This window comes from Mustela putorius, unplaced genomic scaffold (genome assembly GCF_011764305.1).
Source record: "Mustela putorius furo isolate JIRA1106 unplaced genomic scaffold, ASM1176430v1.1 tig00003858_pilon_pilon_pilon, whole genome shotgun sequence".
NCBI lineage: Eukaryota > Metazoa > Chordata > Mammalia > Carnivora > Mustelidae > Mustela > Mustela putorius.
The window spans coordinates 46,479,374-46,496,565 of record NW_025422010.1 but is presented as its reverse complement, the minus strand read 5'-3'; the positions used below and the strand labels follow the sequence as shown (position 1 = coordinate 46,496,565).

General features: G+C 41.0%; 1 protein-coding gene across 1 annotated transcript; it reads right to left on the bottom strand.

Moving 5' to 3' along the window:
• Nucleotides 1–339: 339 nt before the first annotated feature.
• Nucleotides 340–13,696, bottom strand: LOC101677722. The gene is made up of 9 exons (XM_013052715.2): nucleotides 13,613–13,696; nucleotides 12,179–12,406; nucleotides 11,472–11,678; nucleotides 7,277–7,507; nucleotides 6,234–6,387; nucleotides 4,854–4,963; nucleotides 3,694–3,807; nucleotides 2,301–2,447; nucleotides 340–1,432 (listed from the first exon to the last, which is right to left on the bottom strand). The coding sequence occupies exons 1-9, from the start codon at nucleotides 13,694–13,696 to the stop codon at nucleotides 1,298–1,300; spliced, it is 1,410 nt and encodes a 469-aa protein (XP_012908169.1). The 3' UTR covers nucleotides 340–1,297.
• Between the last annotated feature and the right edge of the window lie 3,496 nt (nucleotides 13,697–17,192).

The window sequence follows — 17,192 nt, the reverse complement described above, 5'->3', positions numbered from 1 at the left end:
CCTAAGACATCTAAAAGTTCCATTAGGTATCAGGAGAGTATCTGAAGGGGGGGAGGGGGTCAAAAGCATTAAAACTTAGTTACAATGACTTGAGAATTTTATATCGGACTAACGCCAGTTAGTCTACAGTTTATATAGTTAGTCTTAACTGGCATTAGTTTTGTATACTCCAGAACTAACAGCTGTACCCAAGTATAATGCAGGGGTACCAAATGCCTGTTAAGGGTTGCCTGGGTGGCTCAATGGGTTAAAGCCTCTGCCTTCAGTTCAGGTCATGGTCTCAGGGTCCTGGGATCAAGCCCTGCATGGGGCTCTCTGCTCAGCGGGGAGCCTGCTTCCTCCTCTCTCCCTGCCTGCCTCTCTTGACTACTTGTAATCTATCAAATAAATAAATAAAATATTTTTAAAAAACAAAAACAAATACCTGTTAAAATAAATTGTAAACAAAACCCAGCACAGATTAAATCTGAACAAGTTATTTTCTACTTAACACAATGACCCTCAACTTGGAGACCACCAGCCCCTACCAGCTTCCAATGAGGGCAAGAGGTTCTTGAATCCACATACATAGCCAGCATTGCCAATGGACTAAATATACCATATGCTTCTCAAATATAGGGCTGACTGCTCCTCAAATGTAAATAGTTGCTGATGTGATTGATGAAATTCAATATATTCAAAGAAAGTATTGAATTTATAATTAGTTCATCACTGGATATTTTATTTTCTCAGCTAATATACAGAAAATATACAACCAGTCAAATGAGTGAGTCATTGAAAATTTTGCCATCGTAAAAAGTTACTTCATACAACAAAAGGGTTAGGGATCACCAGCCTCTGAACTCTCCAGACAAGGTTTGAGGTATCTGATTCCAGCACCTTGTACATAGGCTGAATTCCTTTCATGGTGATGAATGACAAAAATACATGCATGGTAGTAAGACTTGCTGATAGGGATAAAAAAATGACTTTTCACTTAGAGTAATAAAATTTGAAGTAACAAAAGGAAAACAAATAAATACATACACATACACTAAAACCCATACAAAAATATATGAATTTAATATATTGGGTCTCCTCCATAGATCTACTAATCTACACAGAGGATACTGAAATGCTCCCTTAGCATCCACTGCCTAGCATCACTGTCAGCTAAATGAGCTCACAGGGCTGTTTTGCACCTGCTTTCCCACTTCTGCTCTATAAAGAGCTTCAGGTTTATTAGCAAAGTGGTCCTTCTTTAAAAACAATAAGAACAAATGAGGAAGGAAGAATAAGTATGAACTCATTGGCAAATCTACGGCAGGTTGATTGCCTGGTCCTCCTTGAATTTGGGGATCTTCTTAAATTCACTTTGCTTCTTGAAGAAAAGTTGGGCCAGGATGTGGTCTGCTGTGGCCTGGAGATAATCGTCCATGTCAAGAGTTTGCAACTGGTAGTGGAAACCAAAACAGGATACATCAGCACCAAAGTACTCAGATTCCTACAAAGATCTTACAGCCATCATGGCACTTGCAAGCCAGTGGGGTACTTGGCTGTATAACTTTATGGCCACCATGAACTCCTGGGAATGGTCACCTTGTAAGCCTGTCTTCCTTTGCCCCACAGAGCTCAACTTTTCAATTCCAAGAATAAGGAAAGTCCAGTTGATGGCTAGAGGTGTTGAGGCATTGGAAACCTTCTCTGGACGGGATGTCTATCCTACTGAAAGGGAGTTCCTTTGATAAGGGAAGACCCTCTCTGTCTTCCCATGAGCAGGGACTAGAAACAAAAGGGCTTCTCAGGGTTCCATGCCCAGCAGCCCACAACAGAGGCAAACACTGCTGCCAAATAATGGGCCTTCCTACTCCACAGCCAGACACAGCCCACCTCCTCTGGGTTGATAATGTCTGCCTATCTGGCCTGGCTGTCCAGTGGGTTGGGTCTGACCATCTGTCCTTGTTTTCTCTATCAAGCTCTTTCCTCTCTGATGCTAACTCTCTCAGTCAGCCTCTCTCAATTTGGCCTTCTGGAACTATCTCGCTGTGTGTTTCTGTCTCTCTCTCTGTGTGTCTGTGTGTGTGTTTTTCTCAGGTGGTTTGGAACTTGGGGAATTAGGAGAAAATGTGATATACATAATCCCTTTATCACCAGATGAGATTATTTGGTTCTCCTCCTCTTCACATATGTTCTGCCTTTCATTCATTTATTCATTCAGCTCACGTTTACTGAGGGCCTCCTGTGGTCCAGATACCTTGCTTAGCAGGATATTTTGCCATCAGAGACACTCACCAGTCTCTCTAGAACTGTCTTATACTCACCTGGTCTCCGGTGCTGAAGGCAAGAAGGAAAAGCAAATCCTCATCACATGTGCTCTTAATGTAATGTTGGGTTCCCATGGGGAAAAATACCACATCTCCAATGTGAACATCAAACTCCACGATACCCTGAGTATTAATAATGCCCACCTAAAGAGGGGGGGACAAACTGTGTTGAAGTTAAGCAAATAGAATCAAATAATCATTAAAGAGAAGTATTAATAATGAAGAATAAATGAATAAAAACATTTAGTTATAAAGGGACTTCTTAGGGAGGGTAAATAGGACAAAATAGAGGCCATCTTTTACATAAAATCTCCTGTTTCTGAGATGTAGCCCCCCCAGAAGTCAAAAGACACTCTATTTAAGTAGATGTCCTCAAAACGCATTAGTGAATTCAACACTGTGGAACATCGTGCAATAAGAGCATCGATCACTATGTTCTAGTGAAGAATTATAAATCCCCTAATCAAGCAGAAGGCTCACATCTCACTGTTTTTCTGCCCTTATGCCCTCCTCCTGACTTGCTCAGGAAAATTCAGCCTTCCAGCACAGCAGCACCCTAATAGCTCCCCTTAAAAGGATCAGAAATGAAATGTGCACACATATGCACGCCTGTGAGCATACAGCACACCAAAAATAACATCTGATCCTTGAAACAGAATTTGGGAGTGACTACAATGCCCTTTTCCAATGTATCCAAGCCTTCACCTATAAAAACAAAAAACTTTTGCTAAGGAAGATCTAGCAAGTGCAATTCAGTCTGGTTTGGTTCTTTCCATCAGGATAGAGACAGGAACAAGCTAGAAGTCCACTTAGACCTGGGTAGGCCATCGCTGACTTCCCCAGGGAGCCCTGTGATGGTCCAGAAGAACTACGGTCAAGTCACTACCATAATGTGCTATTCAGTTTGGCTTTTCTCATGATAACCATATAACTGACCATCCAAACCAAGACTCTCTGAAGAGTCACCAGTTTCACCCAGATAAGTGTACACCAGGAGGATCCTGCATAAACAAAGTACGTGGCCACCCTTAGTACGTCAATGTACGTCACACTGAGAGGACGCCAGTGATGTCACAGTCCCCAAAGAGCAGCACACTAAACCTTGTATTCCCTAAAAATGCGAAACTCTGAAAATGTAAAATGTTTCAAACCCTTCACCCTACGTGATAACTTCTTTCTCATTTCTGACACGGGCTGAGCCTCTTCTCATGCTAATATCAAAGTCAGAAGCTATCCAGCATGGCCTGCATGGTATTTTCTATGGAAACGGTCTAGAAAGCCATTAGCACCAAGTCTTTCAATGTTACCAACCAAAACAAAGAAAAACCTCCTGTTTGCTTCTTTCTGCATTAAAAAGGAAAGTTCAAGAAGTTGTCCATGGAGAAATTACCTTTGCACATCCACTTATTACATATCCCATTTCATTTGCATTAAAATGAAAATGCGGCTGTCGTAATCCGTTGTTATAAATTCTGAGTGTACACAAAGTGAGAGCATTCTGATGCTTGAAAAAGGAAAAGACATACAAATCCAGTTATTTAGCAAACATCCCACTCAGCAACTTAACCATTCAACTTAACCATCCTAATTACAGCTTCTCTTTCTGCAGCCCTCACTGAGAACATGACAATTTTTTTTAATCCCTTATATTTATTACATCTCTTGTTCCTTAAAACAACCTTGTAAGGTTGGTAGTGTTCATCCCTCCTTTTTTGCAGGTGAGGAATTTGAAATATAGATTGGCTAAGCCATTTACTTAGGGTTGGACAGTGGTGGACCTGGGATTTCAATCAGGGGATTTGATGGCCCCGTTGAACTCATCGTCATTATGCAATGCAGCCAGTTGAGCTTTTTTTTTTTTTTTTAAGATTTTCTTTATTTATTTGACAGACAGAGATCACAAGTAGGCAGAGAGGCAGGCAGAGAGAGAGAGAGAGAGAGAGAGGAGGAGGAAGCAGGCTCCCCATAGAGCAAAGAGCCCGATGCGGGGCTCGATTCCAGAACCCTGGGATCATGACCTGAGCCCAAGGCAGAGGCTTCAACCCACTGAGCCACCCAGGCACCCCCAGTTGAGCATTTAAAAACAAATGAAAGAGAAATCTCACAAGCATCCAGTCTTTTCATTAATGTAACTATCCAGACCAGGAAGTTAGGCTCCCCAATTCACACTATGGTCTCAATGAATAGTTTCCATTAATCAAATCTAGTAATGTTTGACTAGATTTTTCCTTTGCCTTTCTTCCAAAAGAAGGCTGAATCTAATCTAAATCTCATATTTCCATCCATCTTAGTGATCATCAAATTTTTTTTTCTTGGGGCACCTAAGTGGCTCTGTTGGTTAAGCATCTGTGTTCAGCTCAGGTCACGATCCTGGGGTCCTGGGATTGAGCCCCAAGTTGGTCTCCTTGTTCAGCAGGGAGTCTGTTTCTCCCTCTCCCTTTGCCCCTCCCCATCGCTCCCCCTGCCAGCCTCTACCAAGCTCTCTTGCTCTCTCTTTCTCGGACAAATAAGTAGAATCTGTAAAAAAAAAAAAAAAATTTTCTCAATTACCTGATTCAGGAATTCACCAAAAATTTTTTCATGGTAGCTTAGTTCGCTTCCATTTTTCCAGTATTGTGCCAGTTGTATTACTCCTCCTGGAAATTGATATTCTTTTGAACCTGAGTCAGAGGAAGTTTAAAAAACAAGACAAAAGTAAGGCATCCACAAAGTGGATGAAAGGAATCAAAAGGTACAAACTTCTAGTTATAAAATAAGTAAGTCACAGGGATGTAATGTACAGTATTCCAACTATAAATAATAATACTATACTGCATATTTGAAAGTTGCTAAGATCTTAAAATTTCTCATTACAGGGGCACCTGGGTGATTCAGTCATTAAGTCTTCGGCTCAGGTCATGATCCCAATGATCTCAGTCCTGGGATTGAGCCCCATATCAGGTTCCCTGCTCGGCAGGAAGTCTGCTTCTCCCTCTCCCACTCCCCCTGCTTGTGTTCCCTCTCTTGCTATGTCTTTCTCTGACAAATAAATAAATAAAATTGTTTTAAAAAAATTCTCATTACAAGAAAAAAGATTCTATGTATAGTAACTTCAATAAAATAATTTTTTAAAAAATACAAAACCTAATTTAAAAATTTAAAACTTAATTTAAAATCTCCTATTTGAGGGGGGCCTGGGTGGCTCAGTGGTTTAAAGCCTCTGCCTTCCCCTCAAGGTCCTGGGATGGAGCCCCACATCAGGCTCTCTGCTCAGCAGGGAGCCTGCTTCCCCCTCTCTTTCTCTGCCTGCCTCTCTGCCTACTTGTGATCTCTGTGTGTCAAATAAACAAACAAAATCTTTTAAAACTAAAAATAAAATAAAATCTCCTATTTGAAACCCCTTAATTGCTCCTCTTTCCCAACAAAATGAAGTATAAACTCCTCAGCATGGCTTCTGAAACCTGCATTCTTTTTTTTTTTTTTTTAAAGATTTCATTTATTTATTTGACAGACAGAGAACACAAGTAGACAGAGGCAGGCAGAGAGAGAGGAAGGGAAGCAGGCCCCCTGCTGAGCAGAGAGCCCGATATGGGACTCGATCCCAGGACCCTGAAATCATGACCTGAGCCAAAGGCAGCGGCTTAACCCACTGAGCCACCCAGGCGCCCTGAAACCTGCATTCTTAAACCCTCTTCTCTCATCAGCCTCTTCTCCTGACGCACCTCCAGTCCCAACACACACCCCTCACTTTGAAATCTTCTACTACGTTCTCTTTAGCTTCCATTCTTTTTCTCTCATTTCCTATTCTTTAAAGAAATGTGTTTTTTCAAACTCCTCTTTACTTTACCTACTATAAAAAACAAAACAAAACACATTACATCAATCCAACGCCTATGTAATCACATATACCAACACTTAACTAGAAAGATTTTGCAAAATAACATACTATACCTTTAAGGTCATAAAAATATCTCCACACAAGACTCTCTGGAGACTGAACATAACTAGGATTTATAACCAGTTCTGCCAAGTTGGGGGGAAGGTTGACACCCTGGTCCTCTTTCTGCTTCTGGAACGTTCTAATGAAATTAATTCCACCTTCAGGCTGAAACACATAAGAAATCATACATGGTATTTGTGAAACATTCCACAAATTTTAGTAATAGAAGGGTAGGTAGCTGAGGATAGGGCACCATTGTGGTTTTCAGTGGTCCAGTCAAAGAAACTGACCTCAGTCAACCTGAGACTGTGATAGTCATAAAAATCCTCCAAGTTTTCAATGCATGTTGGTTTTTAATGTGTTGATGTTTTATAATCATTATAATCCTATAAAAATACACACTCATTTTCATATTTACAAATATTCTCTTAATGACTCATTTTTTCCACTTCTCCCTATAACATTCAATCAAGATCTGCTGTGAGGTCAATTTCAAAATCTCTAGATAGATTTCTAAATCTGTCACAGAATTTCTTCCAGTTGCTACTTATGGCCATTACCAATTCTTCTGATCACCCATTTGTATCGTTAGCATCTGCATCTGGCCCTCTCCCTCTACACCCAGCCCTATGAGCAGCCCCTCCATGATAACTGAAGTATTTAGAAAGACCAAAGCAGCTTTCCTTCAGGAAAACAATGGGCTTCTCTGCATTGAATTAGGAAAACACAATTACATCATCTGCAGCAAACTTCTCCCTGAATGAGCGTGTATCTTTTCAGAGATCAAACTACAGTCATTTTTATTAACGCTATCAAAACTTTTCTACCAATTCATTATAGTTTCCTGTAGAACTCCTTCATAAAGGAAAGTAAAAACTAAGTCAGTTTCAACAAGTCATGTATCTTTAATAGGAATACAAGTTATGTTCTTGAGTTCATTACCCAAATCTTACCCTACTAACTGCTACCCTAGAAACACAAATACTCATGCTTTCTTTGTACCTATGTAATGCAAACCCTCAAAGAAGGATTTGTGTTCAGTAGTGGTACAGACCTTAAGTGACCTGGAAGCAATATCTTCAGGTACAGAAAAAAATACATCATCAACATCCAGTGTCTGAAGTTCATCATGTGTGGAAAAGAAGAGTAAGAAAAAGCAGTCTTCGTTCCCCACATTCTTGATCCAGTGTAGAGTATTTTTAGGGAAGAAGATCACTTGGCCAGCTGTAACATTGTATGTAGTAACTACACCACCATCATCAACCACCCCAATCCATGCCGTCCCCTGAAACATAACAGAAAACACGTACAATGTCACTTTAGAGCAATGTTTCTCAAATCTTTTTCATTACACCTTTTTTTCTCAATTTTTTAAAATATATTTTTTAAAGATTTCCTTTATTTATTTGAGAGAGAGAATGAGAGAGAACATGAGACGGGAGAAGGTCAGAAGGAGAAGCAGACTCCCCATGGGTTGGGAGCCTGATGCGGGATTCCATCCCCAGACTCCAGGATCAGGACCTGAGCTGAAGGCAGTTGCTCAACCAACTGGGCCACCCAGGGGCCCTCATTACATCTCTTATAAGGTACCATTTTAATCTTTTATAACTAATTACCATCCTATGAAATTTTGACACTACAGATGTGCTATTAATCTGGGTACACCTTACATTCATCGTGCTTGTGCACTACATGCATATCTGACCTTTACACATAAAAAAAGTGAGGCGTTTTACCTTCTAAAGTTTTTGCTCCCCTCCCCAGGGGGCAATATCACTTCTATTGAGAATTTAGAATTCTAAGTTCATGCTTCAGAGTTTGAAAAGACTACAAGCACATGTGTGCGTATTCACAGGTGGTCATGCTGACGTGCACGTCCGTTTATGTCCATGTTTCCATATGTATGCATACGGATGCACATTATTTCCTAGATAAAAAGTCTGCACACAATTTTAATAATAATACTAATAGTAATAACACAGTGCTTTTACTCTGTGTCCAGATATTCTTCTAAGGCACTTTACCTGTCTTAACTCAATCATCCCTTGTATCAACGCTATGAAGCAGGTACTATTATTATCCTCATTTTATAGAGAATCTGTAAAGAATCTGAATCTGAATACTGAATACTGAATAAATAATCTGAATACTGAATCTGAATACTGAATACTGAATACTAAATCTGTAAAGAATGACCAATATTCCCAAGATTACTCTGCTAGTCAATGGCAAAGGTGGGAATTGGGCCTCCAGCAGTCTAGCTACAAAGTCTACACTTTTTTGAATTGTGTTAAGAACATTTAACATGAGACCAACCCTCTTAAATTTCTAAGTGTTCAATACAGTATTGTTAATGACAAACAAATTGCTGTACAGAAGATCCCTAAAACTTAATTCTCTAGTCAAAATATCTAGAAATAGAGATAGAATGGTGCTTGTCAGAGGCTGGAGGGAAGTCTATACTTGTAATGCATACTACACCATGCTTTGATTCCACCTATACAAAATCCTTTTTCTCATTCTTTAATCATCTCTAACAATATTATTCTGTAAAGTAAGTAGAAAAGTTAATATTATTTCTTCCAGAGTTGGTCATTAGGGAAGCATCTACAAGAAGTCTTTTGTGGGGCATATGCACCCTAATGTTTATAGCAGCAATGTCCACAATAGCCAAACTATGGAAAGAGCCTAAGTGTCCCTCAACAGATGAATGGATAAAGAAGATATGGTGTACACACACACACACACAAACACACACACACACACTGGAATACTATATAGCCATCAAAAAGCCCCCAATCCTGCCATTTGCAACAATGTGGATGGAACTAGAGGGTATTGTGCTAAATGAAATAAGTCAATCAGAGAGGGACTATTATCATATGATCTCACTGATTTGAGGAATCTGAGAAACAAGACAGAGGATCATAGGGGAAGGGAAGAAAAAATGAAACAAGACAAAACTAGAGAGGGTGACAAATCCTAAGAGACTCTTGGTCTCAGGAAACAAACTGAGGGTTGCTGGAGTGGCCGGGGGTGGGAGGGATGGGGTGGGGGGAAATGGACACTGGGGAGGGTCTGTGCTATGGTGAGTGCTGTGAATTGGGTAAGACTGATGAATCACAGACCCATACCCCTGAAACAAATAATACATTTTTTGTTAATAAATAAATAAATACACTATCTCTGAGAAAGGCAAAAAAAAAAAAAAAAAAAAAAAAGGAGTCTTTGTTGTATCTACACAGATGTGTACAACTCAGTTCCAGATGAGTGTTAAAGAGACAGGAGAAAGGTGAACCTCTAAAGTGCTCTCTCCAAGTCCACGGCAGCAGTGTGTCTCTATGCATACCAGGGTACCAATTACTCCAAACCCACAGCAGAAGCAGCCCCGTGGCCAATGGGCCATGCACAACAGGGCCATGCACTCTGGTCACCCCAGCGGCCCTGAACCTGGTGGCCCTGCCTCCCTCCGGGCTACTCCTTTCACGGCTTTCATGAAGACACTCGGATACGAAAGCAACATCCGTGGGTGAGTATGCAGTAGAGAGACTTCCTTCACATCCTATTGACTGGCTCCTTACCATGTATGTGAGGGATCCTACAATTTCTCTGGGATCTAAACAATATTCTAGCCACATTTATTTCCTTTCGAGTTGAACTTTTTTATATTTTTGTAAGTAAGATGTAATTGACTCACAACATCCTATTAGTTTCAGGTGTATGACACAAAGATGTGACACTCATATTACACTGTGAAACAATCCCCACCAGTCTAGTTTTAACATCCATCACCCTCGCTAGAATTTTTTCTTCTGATGGGAACTTATAAGATCTACTTATTTGCCCACTTACAAATTTACAATTCAATATTATGAAATATAGTCACCATGCTGTATATTACATCCCATGATTTATTTATTTTATAACTGGAAGTTTATACCTCTTGACCACCTTCTAGCTCACATTTAGGAGATCACATTAGAAACTCTCTCTGGACTTTCCAGAACAGTTCTCCAGACTGAGCTGGATTCCAGGCCTGTTATCTACTGGAACGTGCTCCGGGCTAATTTCCACTAATTTCCCTACTTGAGATTTGTTTTAATTTAAGGGTCTCCTTCCACTTACGTGCCTTTCCTTCCTCCTGTTATTCTGCCACTGCTCAGCCAGAGCCATGGAAACTAATCTTTTGGAGACTGTCCTCTTTTTTTTTTTAAGATTTATTTATTTATGGGGGATGGGCCAAGGGAGAGAGAGAGAGGGCCTAGCAGACTCTGCACTGAGCGCAGAGCCTAACAGAGGGTTCCATCTCATCCCCTGAGATCAAACCCTGAGCCAAAACCAGGGGTTAGACATTTAACGGACTGCACCACCCAGGTGCCCCAAGACAGTCCTCTTTTACATATTCTGTATATGTGGAAAAAGACAAAATGGCAGAAAACATGGACTTGTCCCAGGCCAACAACTACAATTTATCTTTAGAAAACTCAATCCTTCTGAGCCTCTGTTCATAAGAAATAAGAAGTTTGGTCTCAGACAGATGAAACTCTAATCTCTCTTTCTGTTGTAAATTCTAAAACTGAATGAATTGCATAAACAAGGGGTATTACTAACACCAACAGAAATATGTCACTTAACACTGGCTGATCTATTATTAGGATCACCAGGGTAAAACCAAAGTCTGAAGTACCGTGAGCAAGCACTTAGTCACTATCCCTCTCCCAGTATCTGGACTACAGAATGCAACAATCAATACTTTCTAGAATTAATGAAATATTTGAAATTCAAGTGAGAACGCTCATTTCACCTCTAGCTCTCTATCACTTGACTCCTAGACAGTTCTATCAAGTCTGAACCACAAAAGTGCCTCTAATTGGCCTGATCTTGGGGACTCCAGGCTGAACATCAGCAAACTGCTTTTTTCCTTAGAAGAAAGCAGCCATCTCTTTGATCACTGGATCAGAGCTACAAGTTTTAGCTTTGGCTCAAAAGATGGAAAAGTGATCTTATTTTAACAATAGCAAATGAAAAATTATTTCATGCTGAAGAAAGAGGTTCACAGTGATGCCAAGAATAATTACAACAAACAGGTTAATGCTTCAGGCCATTGCTAACAAATCTAATTGAATACACAGCCCAAGCCTGGGTGTTGTCTGTCACTTAGCTAAGTAGGTTTTACAACAACTAAAATAATAGCTTGAGGACACACAGCATAAACACTGAGGCGCAGAACACAGGCAAACTGGTTATACCTGTACAAGGTAGCCATGTTCATTAGCATTGAAGTGCCAGTGAGGGGCCCGGAGACCGTTGCTTTTTATTCTCAGGGTCCCCAGAGTCATCTGTGATCTCTGACTGTTCAAGCTGCTGCCAAAGGCCTCTTCTTCAATGCTGAGGTAGTCTTTGACATTGTTCCTATACCGGGCCCACTGGATTGCACCGCCAGGGAATTCAAAGACCTGAAATGTCAGACAAGCAACCGTCAACACGGAGGTCATCTGAGGAACAAGAGGCCACTGTGGCCTGCAGAGTAAGAGGCAGGCAAAACAGAAAAGACAGTGGTGAGCGGATGAAGACTGGAGGCCCAGAAGAGAAGAGGAAGAATAGGTCTACAAGACTCTAGGAATGACAGTAGTGCCTACAGAATGGTGGGTTGAGACCCTGTTAGACATGAAAAGAACATGTATCTTGACAAGAGAATAGAGAGCTTTGCATTTGTCTGTCTGCAGTCCTCCCCTCTGGGCTGACACAGAGCTATCAGTGACAGAAAATCTCTTCCTGGGGCCAGTGTCAAGCCAACACTTCTCTCCTCTGTGGCTCACCTCCCTTCCTCTAGATGGCCCACAGTCCGTTCCTTCCAGTGAAAAGAGAACAAAGCTTAGTAAACAGGCAATGGGAGGTTTGTTTTGAAATCACTGTTAGAATAGATGATCCTTTTTGCTAAATGTGTGATTCATACCTTGGATTTAGGCAAATGATTAAGAAACTGGTATTTTGGATCAACAGCCTTTTGCACTACGGGAACCGTTGTTTGCAGAGGCCGGACTTCCAGGTGGACTTGTGAATGTGGCTGAGAGTTGTGAACATAAACCAAGGAAAGTATCAGTACTCCTACTGCCGTGGTGACGGTACAGGCCAAGAGACACACCAGGAAAACGCTCATCAGTGACCACTGCCTCTTCTTCTCCTAAGAGAAATTTTAAAGCCATTATTTTCCACTCTTGATGCATTAAAAATATTGCATCCTTTCTCACTTTGGCTTATATTTTCTTTTACTTAAAAAATGCACTTCTGGGATAAATACACTCAGTAAAATAATACATGTGTAAATATGAGTGTAAGTAAATACAAATGTACACACACACACACACACACACACACACATCCCATTTACCTTGCCTGACACCCAAATAAATAAGAAAAACAATAAACATAGGAAAAGCTGAGGCACAGAATAAATGATTAGAAAATTAAGGAGCCAGTTAAGTTTGTACAGAAAATGCGTTCGAGTGCAGCCAATCAGCTCCTGTTTACCAGTCCCTTCACCTGAAAATTAAAGAGATTATAAAGACTAGATTTCAAGAATCGTTTAGTTCCAGAATAATCCATGCAATCACATGAACAGGTAATAGGCCTGGGGAAAGTAACGTACCAGTAAACAACTGGCCTGATAGATCTTCGCCTCACTCTCCCTCCCTCCTTCACTTAAATAGCTTCATTAGACACCCCCTTCCATGGATGACCTGTCTCAGCTACTACTAACTCATCTACCAAGTCCAAGTCCAATATTTCCATGTACTGCTGTGTTACTATTTCCTCGTTATCACATTACAAATACATGCTACAAACAACAGTATTATTTCTGTGAGTTACCATCCACATTGCTGAAAGCTACCAAAAGAATACACACCTTAACTTTTGAACCAATTTGCCCTCATTCCTCTGACCACAAAATGGCATTTATAAGTGCTAATGTCATGGTTTCCTGTCCACTGCCCTCTGAATTCCTCTCTAAGCAGGCATAGCTTTGATTACTAATAAATCGAACACAGATGTTAGCATGTCAACATCCTTAAATGGTATATTTTGTATAGTATAATCATTGATTAACATTCGCAATTTTACATTGTATGAGGATATTATACTGAACAATAACCAATTCACTAATACCATGAACAACAAATTCATGAAAAGTTGAACCCCTTACAAAGCTAATGGAGATGTGAGCTAGGAGTTGATAAGACGGAAAGCAAATCAAGAAATGTCCAGAGCAGGAGATGCTACCTTTCAAAAGAGGGTCACTTGAGGAAAGCTGGTCTAAAAAGGGATTCTTTCCTGACCCTGCATAAAGGTTTGGAGGGAGCTAATCTCAAGGTGTCAGTCTGAACCTTACCATTCTGGAGATGGTGTCCATCTTCCTCGTAGAAAAAGTATTCTGTGCTGCATCTTCATGCATCTCAAAGGCTGAGTTGTCCATTTGTAACAGAAGCAGCCAACTCACTGAGAAAGAAAAAGGGGGAGATAGAGCTTTAGTCGATGGGGAGATCCCTGAGAGGTAAGGAATGACAACTCTCCAGTAAGGGACTACTAATATATAGCTGAAAGTTAAGGAAACAAAATAAGGAAGTTATAATCTCCGTTTAAGGGAAAAACACACACACACACACACACACACACACACACACAACACACACAGAAAAACCCCAGAAAGAATTGCCAAATTAGAGACCAATAAAATACTTTCGTTGGTCCTCATGTCTTTGCCTACTGATGACGCAAACACAGATAATGATAACTGACATTTCCTTCTCTCACGGTGCGCCAGGCACTGTACTAATCACCTCCGTTACATGACTGAACTCTTACAGCAACTCTCAGGTACTCCCAGCCTTCCTATTTTGTGGACAAGGAAACTGAGACAAGGAAACACAGTCACTGCCCTGTTGATATCAGCATCGGAGCAAAGCATCATCTCTCGGAAGATTTTTCATGACACTGGTTCTCTACAGTTTCAGGGTGGGTGCATTGTCTAGTACAACCTTTTTTCACCCAAATCGGTCCTGCCTCTAAAACAACGGACTGATTTTCCCATGTGCTTTCTTGAATAATTTTGTTCCCTGAAAATTAAATCTTCATTCACAATTAACTTGCATCATATTTTCTGGTGATGAGGGGTGGCCCGAGTCACCTAAAAACCATTCCTATAATCCACAAAACATTAACCATCCTTCCTTCCTTTCTATCTTATCTGTCTTCCTCCAGTGGATGTGGCTGAATGCCTACTGTGTTCCAAGCTGTTTACCACTCCTGTGAAACAACACGAGGCCTCTGAATAGCTTCTAGTAGGAGAAATGGAAAGGAAAACACTACCAAAGACTGTGCTGTGCTCTGACAGAAGTATGCACAAGGCTCTGTGAGGATAGAGAAGACAGTGATCGTGTTTGAGATGAGGCTTCTCCAAAGTCAGAATTTTGAGCTGAGGCTTTGAGTCCCAACACGGCTTCACTAGGTAGGCCCAGTTAGTCCATCACATTCTAGTCCATATTTCTGGCTTGTCTCTAAGAAGCTCCGGAATATGGGATAACAATGTAGACGCTCTCTGGGTTAGCCAGCTCAGGCTCTGACAAGGCTGCAGGTGGTCACTCTTTGAGGCGATGGACAGCTGACACTGGGGCCTTCCTATCACATCTCCTCAAATCTAAGATCCCCCAGGGCACCATACAAGCTAGCCTTTCCCCACCAAGACCTGGAACTGAAATGAATGGTACTGATTTTGAGGTCATAAAGTATTTCAAATAATTATTTTTCTGTGGAGCCAGTAAGGTGATGTCATCGTGTTATCGGGTTGTTGTATATCTTGTTATATATTTTGTGTACCATAAAATACAGTGTTTTTCCTGTTCAGTGTTCCCTGTGCATTTGTTAACTGGAATACATTTCACACCCTAACATCTCTGAAAATGGGATGTGTTTTACAAAGGATGGTCTCTAAGACTAAAGGAAAGTATGCCAGTTTTCCTTCGTCTTATCAGCAAATGGTACTATATGATCTTCAAAGCAAGTTTTACACAATTTTTTATTTTACCATCTTTCTTTCTCAGGAGTATGAAAACACAGTCCTCTGTCACCAGCAGTATCTAGGAGCTACATTTAGCATTTATGTAAATGGCAAGACAAGCAAATCATCAACCAAACTATATGAAAACTCACTTTAGCACTAAATCAAAGAATGCTGAAGCTGGATGGGGTCCTTTTCCTCTTTGAAGATAAGAAAACAGAGGGCTGGGACCTGGGTGGTGCAGCTGCTTAAGCACCAGACTCTTGGTTTGGCCCAGGTCGTGATCTCAGGGTCCTCGGATTGAGCCCATGTTAGTCTCCACATGGAGTCTGCTTGAGATTCTCTCTCCCTCTCCCTTTGCTCTTCCTGCTCATGCTCTCTTGCTCTCTAAAATAGATAAATTAATTGGGAGAAAGAAAGTGAGAGAGAGAGAGAGAAAGAAAGGAAACAGGGATCCGAGAGACTAAGTATTTTTCTTAAAGTAACACAGTAAGTCACTGGCAGACCCAGAACAAATGTCCTTCTCTCTCAATTTCAGCCAAAGATTTTCCTGTTTCGTTTTGCTGTAGGGGAACTTCGTGCCTTTGATATACATGTAAATAGCGAATTGAACCAAAAGAGCTAAAAGGCGGAATATCATCAAAATTTTAAGATATATGAATGCAACTCTGTGGTGCAGAACCTCGGTGTGAGTATGCTAGCCATTCACATAACCCTCAGAAGTGGGGTAGTTTCTACTAAACCAGAAATTCTTGGCAGACTGGGAAGTAAGTAGGCAGAACTGCTCACTGAAGCGGAGTCTACAACTAGTAGCCAAATCACCAAGCCAGTGCCAGACAGTCATTAAAAGGGAAAGACTGGTGACCCCATTTTTCAAACACCCCATTTTTGTAACATACCTAATCACACATCTAATAGTCATTTTCATTTTTTTTTTAAAGATTTCATTTATTCATTTGAAGAGAGAGACATATCGAGAGAGGGAACACAAGCAGGAGGAGTGGGAGAAGGTAAAAGAAGCAGGCTTCCCGCCAGGGGGAGAGTCCCCTGTGGGGCTGGATCCCAGGACACTGGGATCATGACCTGAGCCGAAGGCAGAGGCTTAATGTCTGAGCCACCCAGGCACCCCTAATAATCATTTTTAAATAAGAGCCATACTACTTGGGGTGCCTGGGTGGCTCAGGGGGTTAAGCCTCTGCCTTCAGCTTAAGTCATGATCTCAGGTCTCAGGTGGTGGGATCAAGACCTGCATTGGGCTCTCTGCTCAGCGGGGGGCCTGCTTCCCCCTCCCCCTCTGCCTGCCTCTCTGCCTACTTGTGATCTCTCTCTCTCTGTCAAATAAATCTCTCTCTCTCTGTCAAATAAATAAATAAAATCTTAAAAAAAAAAAAAAGAGGCATACTACTTACATGTTGTGGTCAAAGACAAACATGGGTCAATGCCACACAATTGGGAGGAAGAGTTAACAAATGCATGCCCAAGTCACTTTTGCCGTGACTTCAAAATGTTTAAGCTATTGTACTTCCAAACATAAGTACCTGAAAATATTTCCTAAGGTTCACTTATACTGTCAAATATAATAATTGCTCAATTGAAACATAATTAGGAGATACAAACATTTGTTATTCACCAGTGGGCAGGATTATCCCCCAAATATTTGACCACCTGTAGGGCACAGGCAATGAGCAGTTAGAAGAGAAGCAGTTAGCTGGTGTGGCCACCAGATAAATGTGTACTAGGTGAACCTCAGTCCTGCCAATAGCTACAACCAGGGCACGAGTTTATAGTAGAATGGTTAAGAGTACACATTCTGGAGACAGACCACCAAGGTTTGAATCCTCACTCTGCACTCACTAGCTCTGATATGATGTTCCAAGGACAGATTAATTCTGGTCTATGGTAGCCTTCCCAATAA

What these genes read in the sequence shown, in the direction of transcription:
- LOC101677722 (XM_013052715.2), bottom strand. Translation starts at nt 13,696, where the DNA reads ATGGACAACTCAGCCTTTGAGATGCATGAAGATGCAGCACAGAATACT. An exon ending in TGGACACCATCTCCAGAATG is followed by an intron (nt 12,407 to 13,612) that starts GTAAGGTTCAGA and finishes AATTTCTCTTAG; the next exon opens with GAGAAGAAGAGGCAGTGGTC. An exon ending in ATATTTTTATGACCTTAAAG is followed by an intron (nt 4,964 to 6,233) that starts GTATAGTATGTT and finishes CCTCTGACTCAG; the next exon opens with GTTCAAAAGAATATCAATTT.